Source organism: Cebidichthys violaceus, unplaced genomic scaffold (genome assembly GCF_023349555.1).
Source record: "Cebidichthys violaceus isolate CVI_PGR_0920_01 unplaced genomic scaffold, fCebVio1.0.p SCAF_69, whole genome shotgun sequence".
Taxonomy (NCBI): Eukaryota; Metazoa; Chordata; class Actinopteri; order Perciformes; family Stichaeidae; genus Cebidichthys; species Cebidichthys violaceus.
This window is the reverse complement of record NW_027176916.1, coordinates 17501-39734: the sequence shown is the minus strand read 5'-3', so window position 1 is coordinate 39734 and position 22234 is coordinate 17501. Positions and strand designations below refer to the sequence as shown.

At 46.9% G+C, this 22234-nt stretch overlaps 1 protein-coding gene across 11 annotated transcripts in view; it reads left to right on the top strand.

The window, feature by feature from the left end:
- The window catches only part of rapgef6 (Rap guanine nucleotide exchange factor (GEF) 6), a 336552-nt gene that overhangs the window by 297583 nt on the left and 16735 nt on the right, over positions 1 to 22234 (top strand). For 7 of the 11 annotated variants that reach the window (XM_068735024.1, XM_068735023.1, XM_068735026.1 and 4 more), the window contains 10 exons: positions 6871 to 7002; positions 11320 to 11500; positions 13495 to 13631; positions 15254 to 15412; positions 16106 to 16258; positions 17910 to 18074; positions 19500 to 19607; positions 19735 to 19938; positions 21875 to 21983; positions 22072 to 22234. The exon at positions 22072 to 22234 is cut by the window's right edge and continues 81 nt beyond it. In XM_068735024.1, the coding sequence (XP_068591125.1) occupies positions 6871 to 7002; positions 11320 to 11500; positions 13495 to 13631; positions 15254 to 15412; positions 16106 to 16258; positions 17910 to 18074; positions 19500 to 19607; positions 19735 to 19938; positions 21875 to 21983; positions 22072 to 22234 (1511 nt within the window). Of the gene's footprint in view, positions 1 to 6870; positions 7003 to 10077; positions 10132 to 11319; positions 11501 to 13494; positions 13632 to 15253; positions 15413 to 16105; positions 16259 to 17909; positions 18075 to 19499; positions 19608 to 19734; positions 19939 to 21874; positions 21984 to 22071 lie in introns of all 11 variants that reach the window. The other 4 variants (XM_068735018.1, XM_068735019.1, XM_068735016.1 and 1 more) reach the window with 1 other exon arrangement.

Sequence of the window (22234 nt, the reverse complement as noted above, 5' to 3'; positions counted from 1 at the left end):
GATCAAAGCTCTTTGCAGCGGTGCAGGATTGAATCTGCAGCTATGAGAAGTGTGTGTGTGTGTGTGTGTGTGTGTGTGTGTGTGTGTGTGTGTGTGTGTGTGTGTGTGTGTGTGTGTGTGTGTGTGTGTGTGTGTGTGTGTGTGTGTGTGTGTGACCAGACAGCAGTGCCAGGGTTGTCACCTGGCCAGTCTGATGAGGCTACCTGCACTCATTTCACTCCCACTTGCTGCCTTTGATGCAGGATTGCGGGTTTTGATCCAGTCGGGAAAAAAAAGAACATATCTCAAAATAAATATATATATATATATATATATATATATATATATATATATATATATTTATGGATGTAAAGGGATGAAGGTGGCAGCAAGTAAGACTGGAATGGGACATGATGGAGGTAGACGGCAGACTGAGTTAATTACCGAGACGATCAAAGCGGCGAGAGGTGGAGATCGGTCGGAGAGGAAGCGACGCGACGCGACTCGGGGAGATTCAGACGTGACGTTTTTTTTGGAGCGTCGCCATCACCCCCCCCCCCCCCTCCCCCCCCAATGTCTCGTTATAGTGATCTAGAACTTTGGTGAGCTGCACTAGGTGTGACTAGGAGGAAGACGACATAGGATTTTATGATGAATATTATGAATCGCAATTTAAAAAAAACAGTATTTCAGCGTCAGAATGAAGTAAAAAAAACAACAGATATTAACTTGCATGGTTTGACATTTTGTCTGCAGCTCATTGTTTGCGGTCGCCGTTGTCGAGGTAGTTTGTCACTGCTGACATCTAGAGGCCGGGCCGTGTTCATGCCCGACATATATATATATATATATATATATATATAAATATATATATATATATATATATATATATATACCCCACCAGTGACCCGTCTGTCCGGTACCAGGCCTGCATTGAGTATCGGCCGTGATGTAAACCTCATCAGTAGAAATGCTTCTCTCTTCATGTTCATCCTGTAGTGTATTAGTGAACACAACAACAACAACAACTCCTCTGCAACATGAACAGCCTCCAAATATCCAGTGAGCGTTGTTTTTGTTTCCGCTTTAATTATCCTCCTCATCAGGGTTCATCAGAACTCGTCACATTTCCTTTAAACGACTCAGCCGTCTGTCCTCGTTGTTATTCATCTTCCCGCGTTGTTCTCCGGTTCCTCTTTGTCTCCCTGTGTGTGTGTGTGTGTGTGTGTGTGTGTTGGCGTTCACGTCTCCGTCACGCTCCATCCCTTTTGATAAACACTTCCTACTTATCCTCCCGTTAACGGCTCTCTGTTGCTGCCGTTGTCTCCGCCGTCCGTCTGCTCGGACGTCTCTCTTTGGCGAAGTCTCAGGTGTGTCCCGCCGTTAAGTCATTAGACGGTGTCTCTGCGTCCTAACGAAGCCTGCACTTTGTGCAAAAAAAAATAAATAATTAACTGTTAGCTAATGCAAAACCTAATTCTAGGTGAAGGAGCGGTTTGAAAAAAAAAAAAAGTGCTTTAATGGCATGGACCCTTGTGGGACCATTAACCAACAGACCATAATGCTAGACAGACCGAGCTTCGTCCATTAATGTCCATTCCTGCGCATTGACCTACAGTTTGGGGGAGATTATCCCAGCGCTGGAACGCCTTTGGGAAGCCCAGTCTCCTGTCTGTGGACCCAAATGGCCAGTCTGGGCTTTATAGCCCATTTCATCATGGAGGAAATGGGGGGGGGGGGGGCAGAGCACTCAGGCCCACAGCTAGTTAATCTCATTGTTAAGACTGGATGCAATAAGTGAAGCAAGAGTTCGGGTTTATAAAAGAAAGATAACAGGAGATAAAATGCTTTGACTGGTTTGGCTTTCAGGGACTTGATCTTTTTTATGTCCGTTGACATGTTTTGCCTCATTGATGGAGGCTGGTACACGTTTATGAACTGTATGACATTGTGTTAGCTTGTTGGTCTTGGACAAAAAAAAACGCAAGTATGTCTCTTCATTAGAACTAGCTTTTATTCCGATATGGCCTACATACATGATACAGAGACATGAGAACATACAACCGTACCAGTTGTCTTCTTTGTTTATGACATTAGCCAATTTTTCAGTTACAACCCGTCAAAACTAGGTAGCAACCAGGCGGCGGCCTCCTGAAGTCAACGCTGAAGTGTCTTAAAAGCTGCATTCTCTCTAGTGTCCACCAGGGGGCGACTCCTCTGGTTGTATAGAAGTCTAGTCTAAAATGACTCTACTTCTCTCTTGATTTATTCCCTCAGTAAACATTGTAAACATGAGTTTATGGTCTCAATCTCTAGTTTACAGTCTTCTTCAATACAGCATGATGTTCATTTAGTACATTATGCTCCATTTAGAGTCAAACAGACCATAAAGCAGGGGATGCTTTAGGGGGCGGGGCTACGCAGTGATTGACAGGTCTCTACCAGAGCGTTGTCCGGTCTGGGAGTTGTCCATGTCTTCCTTTCACGGGGGGGTTTTCAGTTCATTAAAGTTAATTATAACATTTTTGGACGCCAATGTCCTATCCAGTGTTCGGTTGTACTGATGGGTTCACGTCTCTGGAGTTGATCGGACTCTGGAAGCGATTGGGTGTTAATGAAAGCTCGGTCCGTTTGACTGCGACGCAACATTTAAAGGATTTAGGCTTGATCCTCCACGATTGTGCCCTCTCGTTGACGTGATGGAACTGTACAGCTGAAGGAGCCTCGGCACATTTATATTTAATCTCCTAACTCTCATCCTTAATGCATGAGGAGAATGGGAGACCCCCTAAACCCCCCCCCCCCCCCCACGGCTCAGCCCACTGGGAGCGGGAAAGAGGAGGATTAGAGCAGGATTAAGTCCATGGTGTGAATGGGAGCCACAAGACCGCCACAATTATTCCCCCCCCTCCTCCATCCCTCCCTCATACACTCACAGACACTCATTAACTCCCTCTGTCTGATTTTGCTCTCTTTCATACCTCCAAACACACATTTTTGAGGACCTTCCTCTTCCATATCTCACCGTAATCTTGAGCCAACTGATAGAATCAGAGATTCAGCCTGCGAGAGAACAGGAAACGCTCTTCCTCCTTGATGTTACAACATTTTGAACTCACCGTCGCTCTGCCTGTCTGTGCTGCTTTCACAGCTGCCAAGTGTTGCGCGAGCACAGGCCTCTTTCCTTTAATGTGCTGTCATCATCCGAAGGGAGATGCAAGGAACGTTAACGTAAAAGTCGCCACCTGTCTGGATGACAAAAAGTGAATACTGGAACAGCTAGATGGAGCCAGCAATGTAGCATTTTATGTCTGAAAAGGTCTTACCCAACAACAACAACCCAAAACTTCTCTCTTACTTCCTAAACACCCTGCTTCGTTTACGGGGCTCTTCCTTATTGCTGGTCTCGTGTTACCAAATATCAGTATCAGCAAGGTCTAGCTATTAAAATACCATAACTTCCATCCTTTGAGGATCCTCGTTTTCATCCTTTCAGGATCCTCGTTTTCATCCTTTCAGGATCCTCGTTTTCATCCTTTCAGGATCCTCGTTTTCATCCTTTCAGGATCCTCATTTTCATCTTTTCAGGATCCTCGTTTTCATCCTTTCAGGATCCTCGTTTTCATCTTTTCAGGATCCTCGTTTTTATCTTTTCAGGATTCTCGTTTTTCATCCTTTAAGGATCCTCGTTTTTATCTTTTCAGGATCCTCGTTTTCATCCTTTAAGGATCCTTGTTTTCATCCTTTCAGGATCCTCGTTTTCATCCTTTAAGGATCCTCGTTTTCATCCTTTTAGGATCCTCGTTTTCATCCTTTCAGGATCCTCGTTTTCCTCATTTCAGGATCCTCGTTTTTATCTTTTCAGGATTCTCGTTTTCATCCTTTAAGGATCCTTGTTTTTATCCTTTAAGGATCCTCGTTTTCATCCTTTCAGAATCCTCGTTTTCATCCTTTCAGGATCCTCGTTTTCATCCTTTAAGGATCCTCGTTTTTCATCCTTTCAGGATCCTCGTTTTCATCCTTTCAGGATCCTCGTTTTCATCCTTTCAGGATCCTCGTTTTTATCCTTTCAGGATCCTCGTTTTCATCCTTTCAAGATCCTCGTTTTCATCCTTTCAGGATCTTCGTTTTTATCTTTTCAGGATCCTCGTTTTCATCTTTTCAGGATTCTCGTTTTCATCCTTTCTGGATCCTCGTTTTCATCCTTTAAGGATCCTCGTTTTCATCCTTTCTGGATCCTCGTTTTCATCCTTTCAGGTCTCTTCTGTCTCTTTCTTTGTGGATTGGGCTGAATGTTTTAAATGGACGCTGGGTGGGAGCCTCATCCCCGCCGCCTCATAACTGCTCCATCACACTGAAATCAATACGTATTTACCTGATGATGAAATCAGCAATCGCTCTCTGTCTGCCCATCCAGCCCCTCTCGCTTCATCCGTCTCTGCTCATTCACACACGAACACAACAAACTAGTAGTGAAGAGTGTTGGTCAACAGCAGGGATGAGTGCAGAGGATTCTGCTTATATGTGTGATGTAGTCAATAACACAAACGGTCTAGGATTAGGTGTTGCCTGCGGTTCAATATGTGAAACGCACAATTCATTACGCTGCCGTTCCTAATGGGAAATGGATTTCACTTAAATACTCCTTTAGTCACACTAAAACTAATATCAGAGATCTGTGAGTCAGTGTGTGTGTGTGTGTGTGTGTGTGTGTGTGTGTGTGTGTGTGTGTGTGTGTGTGTGTGAAATTTGAATCATACTGTCTAAGTGTTTGCAAATAGCACTGTTCTATGGGAGCAAAATGTATTAATATGTATGTGGCACACTTTACTAAAACAAGGGCGTGTGGGGAGAAGCGTTAATGTGTAAAGTTTATAGTCGCTAACTTGTTTTTGCACTGAAGCGATTTTAGGACAATTCTGCTGGACTGTAGGACTGATTTCTAGATAAATCTTCCTGTAGATTTGTTTTTTTTCCCCAAAAATTGGTCCGTCCGTAAATGTAGTGCGCTGAGTGAGTAAATAGGGATTTTATTTGTTGATCTTATTGGATCCCCATTAGCATGTAGCCGTAGCAGTTGCTAATCATCCTGGCGTCCAAATAAAACCTTAATTTAACTGTGGAATCAATTTGAAATGAAGCTGGTGTGTAAATCCAGCGTACATGAACTCACATTATACGTCACACATTAAGAACAAGCCATTGGACTTCTCAGACCCCACCCCCTCAGTACTGTGTTTCCCTGTGGGTTTGGGGGAACATGGGGAGTGTGGGTGGGGGAAGGGGGGGGGGGGGGTTTAAGTGCTGATGGAGTCGCACAGTACAACAGGCCTATTAGAAGAGAGCACTGAGGGGGCAGCGCACCCCCCCCCCCCCAGACTCTACGTCTTTAATATTGCATGTTGGCACCGCGGCTCCTTCGCAGCCTCAGCTGAGCTTCAGACATCCAGTTGGGCTTGACGTGTCGGTGTGTGTCGAGCGTTTCGGGCGGCGAGTGGCGATGGAGGAGGCGTGCTGTAGGTTTACCCGTTGTCGCTGGAGGACTTCGTCTCTCACACTGGCTCTGCCCCGATCCAAACTGGTAAGACTTTTGAGAATTAGAGGATCGGGATCAGAAGCGTCCTTCTAGAGGAGAGGGAACGCCATGAACGATTGGCGACCTGCACAGGAAGTGGAGGTGAAACCCAGCGGCCTGAGCTTTTGTAGGCAACCGTTACCGATGTAGTGCTCGAGATCCTGGTCTTAAAGTCCACCTCTTAAAGGTCCCGTCTCAAAATGGACAGCATGGCGGTAAAAGAGGTGAATGAAGAGGAATCTTTGTTTTTATGTGAATGTGGATCTTTCTAATCCGCTTGAGGAGCGTCTACGGTTGGCATGTTCCACATTTTAGGACTCTGTGGGCACTGGTCTGGTCTCCACCACTCACAGTCTTGGTCTTGACTACTTCACTGGTAAACCCCATTTTGAACTTCCTCATTCAGTCACTGAATGTCGTTTCTTTCATCTTCACCTACAGTGTCTGGGTGTAGTGGACCAGTGCTGCTGAACCTCTCCAGCCTTGTGTTCGTAAATTAAGGTTGTAATACTTGGACTGGACTTTTAGAGGCTATTCTCTGTTTTAGTCAGACTTTAGTCAGACTTTAGTCTGGCTTTAGTCCGACTTTAGTCCGACTTTAATCAGACTTTAGTCCAGCTTTAGTCAGGCTTTAGTCAGACTTTAGTCAGACTTTAGTCAGACCGGGGAAAGTTTCTTGAGCTTCTTAAAAGTCCGTCGGCGGCTTGACTGACGTCTTTGTCTCTTTCTGAATCTGAAGGGTTTGTTTGGGAATGAGCTCTAAAGCAATTCACATTTTTGGCGTGCGCAAATTGTCGTTCCCAAAAAGTGATAACAGAATGGAAACAAATTAATTTTGCCTCGTGCAAATTGTCTTCTTATCGTGAAGTAAACAAACGGGGCCGAGTTCGAGCGTTCTTGGGAAAACGACATGTAAGCTGTCCGCACAAAAGAGAGCCGGACGAGCCGTCTTAATGGGACAGACGCCGCTAAGGTCTCTCCAAAAAATACACAAGCAGCCTCTCCCACTTCATCTGTCCATCAGACATCGTATCAACCTCCAGACCTGCGTGATAATTTACAGCCGTCTGAAGTGTCTTCAGCTCCGTCCTCCGTGTTAATTATCTCGGAGTGTAACATGTCGAACAGTGCCAAGCCAGCTTTGGCTTTCAGGCTGATGAAACAGCTGTGTGTGTGTGTGTGTGTGTGTGTGTGTGTGTGTGTGTGTGTGTGTGTGTGTGTGTACACTGTATGTTTGCCTCTATTGAACTCACATCCTCCTCTCTGTTTTTTCTTTCTCGTTCCATCTTTCTACCACTTCCTGTCTGTCTGAACAGCTTCCTGCTGACCTCAATAAGATGCACCTAACAGACCACGCCCATCAGCAGGTGATGCACATGCCTCCCAGCCAATCAGGATGCAGCATCGCCAGCGACTCGGGGAGCAGCAGTCTGTCGGACATTTACCAGGTGGGCTCTTCATCTCTCGTTGAAATCGTTTCATCGTAGCGTTTTTCTTTTCTTTTATTTAGACTGCACCGTTGATATGTGCACACATGTAGACAGTTTGGGGGGGGTTTATGCATTATTATATCACGACATATTGATTAAACATCAAGTTTTCTTTCTCACTTTGCCATTGTTTCCCTCTACCTCCACTCTTAATATCTAACTTTAGACGATATCTTTTTGCTTTTACCGTCAATTAAAAAAAAGGAAACGCTCTTCATGAACTTTTCCTCTTCCCTGCCACCGTTAGTTCATTAAATACAAAAAGCCATGAAGCGTTTTTACCGACGGTGGATTCTCCCCAGCTCTATTTTGCTCCAGCTCTCTCTGCCTACATCCATCCGTCAGCCCCCCTCCTGCAGTCCCTCCCTCCTTGTAGTCCTCTCGGCGTCTCGCTAATTACTGCGCATCAGACGCGCGTCCCGGTGATCCGTCTCCCTCTGCGGACGAAAAGGTCACCTGCAGGAAATGAAGCTAACCTTTTTGGAGCGCTGTCTGTACCTGTGCTAAAGGTATAGGAACTGTGACATCGACGGCGCAGCCCGGCTCGTAACAACCGTTATATGACATGTAGCGCTCATCCCTTATGCAGATGATGTCAGACTTAATGCTTGATTGAGGAAATGTCAGGAATCCTGATTATTTAGATTATTTTACCTCAGGAAACGTCACATTTCCTCAACACACGCTCATCTAATGGAAACTGGAGATTTTTTTGGAAAGTGTTTATTGTGTCCTTTAAACTAGGAAGCTCTTTCTTTAGTTGCTTTTATTACGATCACCCATCTTTAACGCACAAAGTGTAAAGTAAGCCTCTCTCCTCTTGTATCACCTTTACGTTGACATTTGCGAAGCGTTCAATAGCTCAGCGTGCTTCGGAATGAGACGCCTCTCTTGATTGTTGGGTATTTAAACAATGTGTATTAATAATAATCCATAAAAAGGGATACATGACAAAGCCGTCATCTCGTCATTTTAATCCCTAATCTCCCCTCACAGAGAGTGGTGATGAATCTAAGAAGCGTATTAATGTTCCGACTCTGCAGTATTTGAGCTCCCCTCTCACACGTCTGTGTATGTGTTTTTTTAAAGGGCGGGGCTGTCGTTTGACACCGGCTTGTTAGCATTGTTAGCATTCATCGTTAGAACTGGTGAGGTCCATTAGCTTCAAACTAATGAGCTCGTTACAATTTTAATGAGCCGGTTTGATCAATGGCCGCTGCTGGACACAAAACTAATGAGCAGCTTTGTTTCAGTGAGGAATCTTAACAATGCTGATCTTATTATTTATTTATCTTTCAAATGCCAGTGAACAGTGTTGGTCGTTGTGTTATATTCACATACGTTGCGATATGGCAGATTTTTCCCGTCACGATTTTTAAAATTTTCCAAGTTAAAGTTATCAAGATCTTCCTCACTACGGGCCTAAAACCAGGAAGTGAGTTCCACTTCCTGGTTCCAACCTCGTCTCAAAAAGTCCGTGAGTCTTTAGTTAGATGCCTGAAATAAGGTCTGTGGATAACAACAAGCTCAGGAGATTTTAACATTTTTGTTTTATGTTATAAAATACGTAAACCTGCTGATTTACAGACGCTCCCGATGTAAATCTATGAGCCATTAAATAAAAAACTTCCCGTCGACCTGAAGCAGGCGAAGTGACTCATAGAGCAAAAACGTAAAAAATAGTTAATAAGTCATAAAACAAGGAGCCGATGAATGATGTCATCCATTAATCACCGTCAGCTGGAGTTTTAACTCTCGATAGAGAAAAACGGACTGAAGTGACATCGTCCCCCCCCCCCCCCCCCCCCCCCCCCCCCCCGCCTGTTTGCAGATTGATGTAAGTCCGGTCAGCCCCGGGTCAGACGCTTAACACGGAGACCTGATCTCCTCGGTCCCGAGATCAGATATTCATCACACGGATGTGATCCCATCAGCTCGTCGCTGACCCGGCTCTCTCGTTTGTTTACGGCCGTCTTAAAGCCTCGGCTGTCAGGAGCAGCGAGCGATTCTGGTTCCGTTGTTTGTTTGTTTTCCCTGACTCACGGTCGGGCACTTCTACTCCAAACTCTCCAGCTTTCTTCCCTTTGCCTCCTCCTGTTCTCTCGTCTCACGTCCCTCCCCCTTTGCCCTTTCCTTTCCTCACGTCTCTCCTGTCCGTCACACTCCATCCTCCCATTATTCTCCTTTTTCTGTGCTTCTCCTCTGCTTTTCTTTTCATCTCTCGGCTGTACGACGAACCTCTGTGCGTCCCGCCCTCATTTCTCTGTCTCCGGCGTAAAAAAAACGTGGGCAAGATCTGATGTCCCTCGTCTCGAGGAAATGTCCTCCTTTGCTCGAGCTCAGCCGGAGACCAGGGGAATTGGACTGAAAGGGGCACTGAAAGAAATGTCGGTGACGAGGCGAGGTGTTACTTCTGTTCTCCAACAAAGTAGAATATGAGGCTTCTTTTCTGCAGGATTTTAACGACCTTCATAACGGCCTCTATCTGACAATGTGGAGGTTTCTCTATTGTTGGGAACCGTGATCGAGGGTTGCACATCGAAATACGGTTGTAGAACATTTGCAACGCAAGTAAAACATGGCGAACAAAAGAAGAACAGGAGTGCATTGTTGTATTTGAGTGTAAACTGCAGCAACAAAAACAAATCTCTGAGGCAGATGATATGGCCGACATTGATCCACCGGAGTCCCTGCGTCAAAGTGCAGCCCTGATCCGGGACGCCGCGGTGGATCCGGGTCTCTGTTAAGGGTTTTCGCCTGATTAATCGGGACGGGGTGGTGGAGTAGCCTTCTCAGGTGTGCTAGCTGGGTTAGCTTAGCATCCGTGCGGCTTCTGGTCCGGGCAGGTTCTTGGCCGCTCGATCGTCTCCAAGTCCGCTGCACTTCATCCCCACACTTCCTTTTCCACATGTTGATGAATGTATTCTGTCATAGTGCTCCAGTGATAAACACGAAAACAACAACAAAAAAGACAAAAACAAATGTAGTACTTTCGTAGTACTTTAAGTGTTTTTCCTGTCTTTTTCTGCACAGTGTTGGCCCGATGAATACATGAGAAAAAATTCCTTGAAGACTCAGAAATCAGAGGTGAAGCAAAAGGAAAATACATTTTGTTGTCGAGATGTTTCAGAACAGGTCTGTTTGATTATGTCAGTCATTAGTTATTGGTGTCATGACGTCAGGATTCACAGTTTATTTTGGGACAGGAAGGTAATTTGTTTCTCATCGATCAGAATCGACCACTCCGATCAAATGAATGCAGAGCCGAGCAGCTTGTGTGTTTTTTTTAAAGCTAATTCATGTAAACGAGAGTGAACCTGCGCCTGAACTCCGGATGGACCGTTGGCTTAATCCCCTTCCCTCCGGAGAAACCTATAAAACCCATTGGCCGGGCACCAGACCTCCAAAGAACCCGAGCGCCCTCGGTGCATTGTGGGTGAGGGAGTCCGTCCTGTAGTGCAGGAAGTCAACTTCAGTCCACTCCTCTAAATCGAAACCACCCACATCTCCTTATTCCACAATTATGCCTAAAAAAAAAAAAAGGTAGACGGACATTGTTACACACTCCCAAAAAAAAGAAAAGAAATGAAGTCACACTATTTACCCAGTAATTTATAACAATAAAGAAAACCAATCAATAAATACACGAATGAACGCAGGACAATGATCGTGTTGATATTCTGTACACTTAGCTGAGCAGAGTCCTTAGTCCTTCATGCACCCTCTTTAGTGTTCAGACACCAGAGGAAGGCCCTGATTGAGGTTTCTGCAGTAGAATGGTGAACTCTGGAAACTGCTCAGAAAAACTCAGTATACCTTCGAAAACGAAAAAGTGAAATGACTCATTTTAAGAGCAAGACAGAGACGGAGAGCTAAATGTCTAAAGGCCTGCTTCAGCTAACAGATGGCCTGCAATGCTGCCACCACCACCACCACCGAGGAGCTCCTCTCTCCACCTCCAGGTTAATGGTTCAATTCCCACCCGACCTAAAAGCCCCCCCCCCCCCCGTGCCCCTTTTCACAGCCAGCCATCTGTCTGTTCCGCACAGAGGAAATATGGTTAAATATGAATTATTACCGCTGGATTTAAATATCTGGCTGTTCGCCTCTGTTTTCTAGTGTTCAGCTCAGGGTCACAGGTGCAGCTGCTCATGTTCTGTGTGGATGATGTTTCACTGAAAACCCACGTAAAATAAAAAGGGAAAAGACATTTTCTTTAATAAAGGATTTTTTTTTTTTTTTTACCAAACTCCTTCTCCACCGTCTTCTCTGCAGGCCACAGAGAGCGAGCTGGGGGACGTGGACCTGTCCGGACTTCCAGAGGCTGCGGTGGACAGCGAGGAAGAGGAGGAGGAAGATGAGGACCTGGAGAGAGCTTCCGACACCCTCCTGGGCCGAGACCTGGTCCGAGAGTGTCTGGAGAAAGACCCGGCCGACCGCAACGACGACGACATCGGTGAGTCCAACTCTTAATACGTCACAATGTCGTCGAAATGTTTTTTAAAACGGTAAAATACCTTGAAAAAATAGTTGTTACTTAACTATAAGCAAACACTGAAGAGCACACTTCACATTTTTAATAAAGATTGTATCCTGAGGGTCTGAAAAGTGAAGCTGAAGTGTCTTAAAGCTGCATTCTCTCTAGTGTCCACCAGGGGGCGACTCCTCTGGTTGTACAGAAGTCTAGTCTAAAATGACTCTACTTCTCTCTTGATTTATTCCCTCAGTAAACATTGTAAACATGAGTTTATGGTCTCAATCTCTAGTTTACAGTCTTCTTCAATACAGCATGATGTTCATTTAGTACATTATGCTCCATTTAGAGTCAAACAGACCAGAAAGCAGGGGATGATTTAGGGGCGGGGCTACACGCTGATTGACAGGTCTCTACCAGAGTGTTTTCAGTTGATGAAAGTTAATCGTTACACCGTGGTTTGATCGCCTCAAAACGTCTTTGTTCAGCGGTCGGTTGTATTTGGCTCCACCCTCTCGTGTCACTTCTGGTTGCAAAAAACCAAGGACGGCCAAAATTGCCGAACTTCAAGGTTTTGAACGCCAGTCCCACAAACCAATGGGTGACATCACCGTGACTACGGCCACGTCTTCTATAGGCCGTCCCTAATTGTAGTGAATGGAAGCACTTAGACAGTATGCGCTCACTATTTTTAGACTTCACACACTGCAGATACAGACGACATCTATCATTCAGTGAGCTCAGTGGAGACGCACCCCCCCCCCCCCCCCCGCAGCGCTCTCCAAACAGCCGTGCCCTTCCACTGTGTATTTTTAAGCAGGCAATCAGAGAGACGTCCTCATTAGCGGGGCCCGGTTGGGGTCCTGCAGGAGAAGGTGACCACATCAGAGGGCTGAGAGGAGTTGTGAAGACCCGGCCCGCCGGGAGGTCGCCGGTCTCACTCGGCTCACCGAGTGTCTGGAAAAACATGAATGAAGAGGAAAAGATGTTTTCATTAATGAGGTTCAGTTCAGTTTTATGTCCATGGAGGACGTGCTCTTAACTAATAGATATCACCATGATTACTGACATTAAGACAATTCTTTTTGTTTTATAAGTTTACAGATCTGAACGTTGGATAAAGCCATTTTCTCCATGTTTTTATCACTGAAATGTTGTATAAATCATCTTATGAGTGACGGGTGAACAAACCCCTCTGTAGAAAGCTTCAGCACACAGAGAGGAATGAAGGTGTGAAGTTTGGTGGATGTCAGAACTACTGAAGTGGAGATTTGTGGATCAGAGTCTGAGAAAAACTCCATTTAGAGAAAAAACGTCCTTTAAAGAGAGTCTACAGGTGAATAGGGTCCAAAAATTAACTCGTAGATATCAACATGAAACTTCACCACTTCATCACTCACATTAAGACGATTGTTTTTTGTATTACAAGTTTTCTGAAATATTATGTTTAAATATGCAAATGAGGCATTATGTGACGGTAACTTTTGGTGAATTTAAGAGAAATCTACAAACGTAAACAAACAAAATATTAAGATAAACATCTAAATGTGTATTTAGGATGTTTTCTTTCCACTAGTTTGAAAGAAGACGTGCTATGGAAGCAAAATAACCCCAAAATCTCAAAAATGTATCCGTGCATGAAGAGCACTGGAGTTTCTCCCTTTTTTAAAGGGCGAAGCAAAATGTCGAAGAGGAAGAGAGGAAGTGAACGAGGCGATTGAGGAAGGAGGAACGCGGTGCAAAAAAGATCCTCATTAGGCAGGACAATCTGAAGCACTGATTACACATGCATGGTGATTCCTTCCTGAAAGGTTGCAGGGTGTTGGGCTTTTCAGGACAGGAGATAAATGCAGTAAATAGTAGAACTGATGCTTCCTTTATCAAAGAGTACAGCTTCAACATCATCTCATGGAATTGCTTCCTCCTCCTCCTCCTCCTCCCACCCCCACCTTTCACCCCTTTGTGTGCCTAAACAGAGCAACTGCTGGAGTTCATGCACCAGCTGCCCGCCTTCGCCAACATGACCATGTCCGTGCGGAGAGACCTGTGCAGCGTCATGGTGTTTGAGGTGGTGGAGCAGGCCGGCACGGTCGTACTGCACGACAAGCAGGAGGTACGGCTATACATATTGATTTGAAGGAGCACACACACACACACACACACACACACACACACACACACAGACGCAACCTTAAGCTGATTGTTCAACTGGAATGTGCCGAGTCACCGCAGAGCAAAAGCCCCGTCCATCACCTGAGCGGCTACACGGCTAATTAATTAAGTTACATGAGAAACACAGCAGCAGCATCACAACCGACAGGGCGATAAATGCCAGAATCCACGTCAGCGGGACGAAAACACACACACACACACAGGAACGGGAACGGGCGGCGTGCTTCACGCGTCTGTCCGTCCTGTGTGGACAGGTTTTCTCTGCAGACGCGAGCTTGAAGGTCTGCGGCTGCTCTCACAGATAAACACGCCTCTGCTAAGTGAGCGAGGGAAGGGAGCGAGGGAAGGGAGGGAAGGGAAGGGAGGGTATATGAAAAGAGGTGGAGTGCTTCAGAGGAGAAAACGAAGGCAGAGAAATAAACCGAGTAAAGGGGAAGAATAAGACAAATAAGATGAAAATCCTTAAACTAGATAGGCTGAGAGAAGTTTTTCGGATTCATGCAAACTTTATTACCTCACCTCACCTCACCGAGTCCCATTTCATCATTGCTGAGGAGTAAGGAGAGCGAGCGTCTGACTGTTAGAAGGAGCAGCGCTGAGAGGGTTGAGGGAGCAGCGGTGAGGTGGAGGTGGAGGTGGAGGTGGAGGTGTCTGCGGCGGTTGAGGATCCGCTCACACACACACACACACACACACCCCGGGACCGACGGCTGGTTATATATCACGCCTGCCAGCGTTTTTTTTTTCCCCCCCTTTTTTACTTTTATTATCAAAAGCCACCACTAGAGACACAATGCCTCAAACGTTCACGCAAACGCACATTATCTCCACAAATGAACGGATGTCAGTGAGTGACATGGAACTGAAGATTTCAAATAGAACGTAGTGATGCTGATGATGAGCGTTTCACACAGGGAGAGTACAGAAAAGTATGGAAATAGGTTTTAAGTTTAAGAAGAAGTTTAAAAAAAAAGAAAAGAGAGAATAGGGAACATATTTGTGTTTCTAGAATTTCTATATAAAAAGGAAGTAGCCTTTGTTCTAGCTTCTGTTTTAGCATTTCAACTTGTCTGGGTTTGGTTACACACAAACTGACGGTTGGATTGTACCGAGTTGTACTTGCCGTCTTCCAACGTTTGTACTGTTTTTTTAAACGGTAAAAACACGTTTTATGTTGTGATGTTTCCCGTTTCATGACAATTGCAATGAAGCCAACGGGTGAGCACAGAGCTTTGAGGCGGTCTCTCTCCAGCCCGGCTGACACCTCATTTAGGTTTTTCGTAGTGAAATGACGAGCCGTCTTCTAGAAAACGTTTCATTTTGACTTCACGAATCAGCCGTTCGACAGGAATCAATAGAAACACAGAAGACATAATGCGCAAAAAAAAAAAAAAAAAAAAAAAGCTACTCAAACGTCATTTTTGACCGTATGAAGCTGAGGAGCGATGAGAAGCTCCAGCAGCCCGGGGCGTTATTATTATTATTATTGGCGACATAACTGAATGTTTTTTGACGTCCTTTTCGGGTTTGAGGATATCTTTTGTGCGGCCCTCTCGCCTGCAGCTGGACCTCTGGTACGTCATCCTGAACGGCGCCGTGGAGATCAGCCACCCGGAGGCCAGAGTGGAGACTCTCTGCATGGGCAACAGCTTCGGCATCTCGCCCTCTCTGGACAAACAGCACATGCACGGGGAGGTCCGCACCAAGGGGGACGACTGCCAGGTGAGGAATGATTCCATCATACAGTCGTTGACGTTTCAATTAACGTTATTCATGAATTTGTGAATTTGAGATTTTTGTCTTAATGTCTCTGTTTGACTACAGTGTAGAACTTTGCAGCCAGAGCTAAATAATGGCCACATCTGAATTAAAAGTCATAATCTCGGTGTGTTTCTCAGACGCGTTCACAAATAGCCGTGCTGGGTTTCCTCACAGGAGGCTCGATATAGAAGCTGCTAGTGAAGCTACCGAGTTCTCAGAGATTAAAGAGGCCTGGCGTGCACTTGTGGTCTGGCCGCACTGCCCAGTTCCCCTCCACTGTTACGCATCACTTCCTGTCTTCGGACACACAGGAAGTGTCAGAGGTATCGGGGGCTCAGCGAGGCGAATGCAGGAAGTGATGGTTTAGTCGCTGTGCAGAAGTGAAGAGTCGCGTCTCGCTGAAGCAGCCGTCGCTTCGGTGACTGAGAAATGGCGAGTTGAGCAGATTTTTGATCCTGATTTGATTCAGTTTAGTCAGAGTAGTAGTAGTAGAGTAGACGGGACCTTCCTCCGTCCCGTCCCGTCCTTCCCATGCCGCTCTCCGCCCGCCGCCACGCCTCCGCTCTGCTGCTGTTCGAGTACCCGACGGTGGTGCCGAGCAGCGTCTTCCTCTACTACAAGTTCACCCGCTTCCCCCATGTCGTCCTCGACCAGTTCGTCTGCGTCGCCCAGGAGGACTACTGGCGCATCCTCAACCACGTGGAGAAGAACACGCACAAGGTGGAGGAGGAGGGCGAGATCGTCATGGTGAAGGAGCACCGCGAGCTCGACCGCAGCGGCACCAGGAAGGGCCACATCGTCATCAAGGTGAGAGGGCTTTCTTTCTTTTTTGTCTGAGGTGTTTCGACCCGAAGCTCTGCTCTGTATCTGACCCCGAGCTCCAGCAAAGATCAACACAAAGTCACACTTCATCGGCGTCTGTAGAAGAATGCAAATCCATTGCAGCTCTCGGGGGTTCAAAGGTTGGGTCGAGTTAGACAACCAGGGCGACCAACATGAGCGATCGTCTCTTCTTCTTCTTCTTCTTCTTCTTCTTCTTCTTCTTCTTCTTCTTCTTCTTCTTCTGGAGCTCGATGCCAAGTTATATGTGAGATGAATTCACAGCTAAAGTCAACCTCATCACGCATGAATGCAAACACTAGACGCGCCTCACTGTTGAGACATCCTGTGGTTCTTGTTGCGCTGCCCTCAGTGTTGTTGTTGTTGTTGTTGTTGTTGTAATCCTATGGTGAATATGCGCTTGTCTTGTAATTTTGGTTTTCCGCACTACAGTGGTGATCGTCTTAATACGATGAGGATTGTGGTCGGGGTTAAGCTGCTAATGAGCTTGTTTAATCTCACCCTAAGCTTTGGCTTTAAACGGCTAACCTCTTCAAACAGGAAGTTGTCCTCCTGTAGTTTTCATGATTATGTACTAAATACTCTGAAAGGCCTTGGATTGATTAGAGCCTCATCCCTCGCCAAAAGAAAGAAAGAAAAAAAAAAACACATCAATGCAGCCGCTCGGTGCTCTTAGAGGCTCCGTTAGCACTATTAGTGTTTGCCGGAGCGCTCCAAGGCCTTTTCATCCCCCCCTCTCCCCCCCCCCTCCCCCCCCCTGAAGCCTCCAGAGGCAGCGAGGTATCGATCCGATAATGGGCCTGAATGATTCTCCTGGCCGAGCGCTCCGAGGAAGGCTGTCGGCTCCAAAACACATCCAGTGGAGATGAGTCAATTCACCAGTGTTTGCCTTTCTGTTGTCGGCTCCTTTTTTTTTTAAAATTATTTTTATGCCTTTCTGGTTTCTGTTCCCTGTGAGATGAATCATTTCCCTCCAGAAACCTCTCCGCTCTGATGACGTTGACAAAGTCGGCGAAACCGCAAAAGAGGAGAGTTTGTGTGTGTCTGCTGCTAATTAATAACTATTAGACGACCGAGGCAGATGAAACGTGACAATTACCTTTTGATGAGTTTAATAACCGATGATTAATAAAAACTATTCTATAGAGGAGAGAAAACACTGGAGTTTGGGCAAAGAAGCAATGAGCGTCGAGTCCTGCCAGTTAGTTTTATACAAATCCAGAAAAGATGTGATACCCCAGTGTGTGTGTGTGTGTGTGTGTGTGTGTGTGTGTGTGTGTGTGTGTGTGTGTGTGTGTGTGTGTGTTTTATTGATGGCTGACTGACAGCTCAGTTCAATAGCTGCATCTTTACAGTTTGTCCTTGTCACTTTTATGATTTATCTCGACATCATTTATTCCAATTGGTAAGTACACACGGCCTCTTGTGTGTGTGTGTGTGTGTGTGTGTGTGTGTGTGTGTGTGTGTGTGTGTGTGTGTGTGTGTACAGAACTGATGTGTGTCCTTGTGTCATCCTCGTGTGTGTGTGTGTGTGTGTGTGTGTGTGTGTGTGTGTGTGTGTGTGTGTGTCTGTGTCTACATTTTCGCTCCATGTATTATTTTTTTTCCTCAACCCTAGGGAACCCCGGAGCGCCTGATCATGCACCTGGTGGAGGAGCCGTCGGTGGTGGACCCGACCTACATCGAGGACTTCCTGCTCACCTACAGGACCTTCCTGTCCAACCCCATGGAGGTCGGCAAGAAACTGCTGGAGTGGTTCCACGTGGACAGCCTCCGGGACACGGTGAGTCGCAGCGCCGTTGGCCTTTGTTTTCGGGCCGTTTCATCGGGTGTGTGTAGCGTGCGGGACGGATGTGCAAAGGTGTGTGTGTGTGTGTGTGTGTGTGTGTGTGTGTGTGTGTGTGTGTGTGTGTGTGTGTGTGTGTGTGTGTGTGTGTGTGTGTGTGTGTGTGTGTGTGTAAGAGTGGACATGATAGGTCAAGTCGGCCGGGAGTGTTGAGGTGTTTCTGTGCACGTACATGTTGCAGCGTAGCAGATGCATACCAAGCACAAACTGCATCTATCTGCACTCCTGTGTGTGTGTGTGTGTGTGTGTGTGTGTGTGTGTGTGTGTGTGTGTGTGCGTGCGTGCACTCTCTGACGCTGCTGCTATCAGCGCCCCTAATGTTTTGTATTCATGCATGTCGATGGACATTTGTTGTGCCGATCGATACGAGTTCTGCCGCCTCAGCTGTCCTTGAGCAGCAGCGCTCCGTCCACGGCCGCTCTAACCTGAGATTAGCTCCAACCTGAGATTAGCTCTAACCTGAGATTAGCTCCAACCTGAGATTAGCTCTAACCTGAGATTAGCTCCAACCTGAGATTAGCTCTAACCTGAGATTAGCTCCAACCTGAGATTAGCTCTAACCTGAGATTAGCTCTAACCTGAGATTAGCACGCCGCCGTCGATCCTCTTCATGCCGGTCGTCATTCAGGCTTCCGATCTTCAGCCCCGCTGCACAGGCTCTCACCCCGCACAGAGCGAGAGGAGGGAGAGTGTCGGTCGGCGCTCTGACCCTTTTTTTTAGCGAAGGGTCAGAACCATGTGTCACCGGCGCGTAAATTAGCAGAACTAGACTTCTGAACTGGCAGACTTCCTCTTGCATTTGTTAGCAAAAGGCTTTTATTCTGAAATATTTGCAGGACGGTGTTGTGGACGGTACTTGCACGGCTTTTAATTGTTATTATTATTTGCAAATGAGTGCACGCTTCTTGACCTTTCTCTGTCTCAAAGAGACACAAATGACATTTCTAATGAGACGTTATGAATGTAAAGGTCTCTGTAGACAGAGGACTCTGTGTGGACACACAGAGGACTCTGTGTGGACACACAGAGACGCAGCGTTTTTACCCGTTTTAACGGTAATCCTCTGTCTAGATGAAACGCAGGTTTTGACGGCGTGGTTACTCAGTGAGTGAAGATGACTTGAAGCACTCAGGTTGCCAAAGCATTAAGCCTGCCTAAAGTGTCTCTAAGCAACGACCAACCCCCCCCCCCTCCCCCCCCCCCAAGGTCCTGCACTGTAGATCTTCAGCACTTCTGACCCAACAGTTGAAGCTCATTCTGACAGAGAACTGAGAGCGGGAAACGGAACCGGGACGAGAACTGTGTGGCAAAAAAAAGAAGCGTTGTGTTTTGTGTTGGTAAAGCTCCCGTTGTGTCTCACAGGTAACGAGAATAGTGCTGCTGTGGGTCAACAACCACTTCAATGACTTTGAGGGCGACCCGGCCATGACGCACTTCCTGGAGGACTTTGAGAAACATCTAGAAACCGCGGTGAGATCGAGACCCCAGTTTGAACTTTTACTTTTGTATTCACCGGTTGGTTGATTTTATATTGCCTGAATAGTTATCATTTATGTACGAATGCTCCCCGAGCTCAACTCGTCTTCCTCCCTGTCAGAAAATGAAGGGCCACTTGCGGCTGCTGAACATCGCGTGTGCGGCCAAGGCCAAGTGGAGGCAGATCACCCTGCAGAAGGCGTCCCGGGAGTCTCCGCTCTACTTCAGCGTGCAGGGCGGCAGCGAGAGAGGCTTCGGCATCTTCGTCGAGTCGGTGGAAGTGGGGAGCAAGGCTGCGGAGGCCGGACTCAAGCGGGGAGATCAGGTGAGGGGGGGCACGACACCCAGAGTGGTGCTGTAAGATATGCTGCACGGCTGTCTGTGCTTTCTTTTTCTTCTTTTAATGAATGACAGGGGAGCGGAGCGTCATTAAAAGCTAGGAAAAGGAACTCTCATTTTGTGTGGATTCTGGCGGTCCCTGTGGCCGAAAGTGGTAGTGTTTCTGAGCAGCAGACTCCTCCAGCGGGTCCAGCAATACGTCCTGGGTCTCCAGCAGAGAGGTGTCGGTGTTGGCTCCCAGAGAGGAGACGCTCTGCTCCTGGAGGAGGAGGAGGAGGAGGAGACGGAGACGCTGCTGCTGCTGGGAGCTGAGCTCTCCTCTTCCCTCTGGAGCTCCGACTGCAGGTCCAAGGCTGCAGGTGAAGCCGGATCTGGGTCTGTCCACCGCGGACCGGTCTCTGCTGAAGGATCTGGGTCTTTCCACGGTGGACCGGTCTCTGCTGAAGGATCTGGGTCTTTCCACGGTGGACCGGTCTCTCCTAGAGGATCTGGGTCTGTCCACGGCGGACCAGTCTCTCCTGGAGGATCTGGGTCTGTCCACGGTGGACCGGTCTTTGCTGAAGGATCAGGGTCTTTCCACGGTGGACCGGTCTCTGCTGGAGGACCTGGGTCTTTCCACGGTGGACCGGTCTCTCCTGGAGGATCTGGGTCTGTCCACGGCAGACCGGTCTCTCCTGGAGGATCTGGGTCTGTCCACGGCGGACCGGTCTCTGCTGGAGTCTGACCTGAAGGTGGCCCCGATGACATCATCAAGAACAACTCTATAGAAACAGACCATCTTCTCTCTGATGGTCTCTGTACTGATGGAGGTCTGATAGGGGACCAGGACTACACTGAGACTGGCTCAGGACCAGATTAAAGTTCCTCACAGGGACTGTAATGTGGTTACAGGTCAGTGTGGTGGATTCTACTGGATCAGCATCCTAGCCAGCAGCATTGGTGTGCAGCCCTGGAAGTGAATTAGTCCTTCATTAGATGGTTTGGATGAAATCACCGGGGCTCTGCATCCATTCACTCCCCAGGTGAACGTGGCATAAGATGACCTAATTAAATGTTGCACGGGATGAAATATGACATCGGGGTAGAATTGACGTGAAACGTGGAACATAGATACGTTTCAACTAAATCACCAAGACAAACCTGTAAGTTAGACCTCGAACCGGTCAAAAGTCCCAGTGTGGGATCGCGTGTTCGCTTCATCGTTCTCAATCATGTTGAGTTAAGAAGACGTCTTTTAGAACGGGCCTCACGCCCGCCTGTATCGAGTGAACCGGATCCAAGTTCCAAAAAGAACCTCTCGGTGAAAGACTTCCATCACGTGGAAGCTTTAGGATCAGAAGAGGTTTTGATCTAGCGGTGTGGACTGTCTCCGCAGCAACCTCGTCAGTCGCGGTGTTTTTCAGGTGGAGGACACACGAGTCAAGGACTCTCGAGAGCCTGAGAAAAGAGAGGAAGACCGTCCGCATTCATGAAACCGCTTTATCTTCATCGCCTGGTTACAGTGACGCACGCTGATGATGACGGCGTCCTGCAGGAACTTAAAAGACGATTATTTAGGGATTCAGGAAATCAGGGTTTTTTTTTACAAACAGCGTTGCTTATTTGAGCCTCTGATTCCTCAATGTGTTGTTCCTGTTGTGTGTTGTTGTCATGTTTACCTGTTTGAAATAGAAATCATTTTAAAAGAAAAAGGAACCAGATGCAGCAAAGGGAGGTCTTTAAAGTCCACATACTGTATCGTCTAAACTGAAAGATCTCTCTTCAGGGAAACTCCATCTGAGAAGATAGAGGTTCTTTGACATGATTAAGACCAGAATTATGTTTTTCTCAACTACAGTTGAGGAGGTAATCATAGAGGAAGTTAAACATATGGACCTATTATACTTAGTTCAGTGTTTATTGTGTTATTCGTCTCGTTTCAGATCATGGAGATCAATGGTCAGAACTTTGAGAACATCTCCTTCTCCAAAGCCGTTGACATCCTGAGGAACAACACGCACCTCTCTCTCACGGCGAAGACCAACATATTCGGTGAGCGAAGCCTCGAGTGTCGCGCACTCTTGCCTCCGACGCGCCTCGGTTTCCTCTTTATCCATCCTAATCATTTCTCTCCTTCTAGTCTTCAAGGAGCTCCTCAGCAGGATCGTGCACGAGAAGAAGAACGGCGGCCTTCACATTCCCAAGATCCAGGAGAAGAAGGGAAACCGCTTCTCCATCGCCGACCTCCCCGGAGACATGGAGTTCCCCTCGGACCACAAGAGCACCAGGAAGATGAAGGCCAA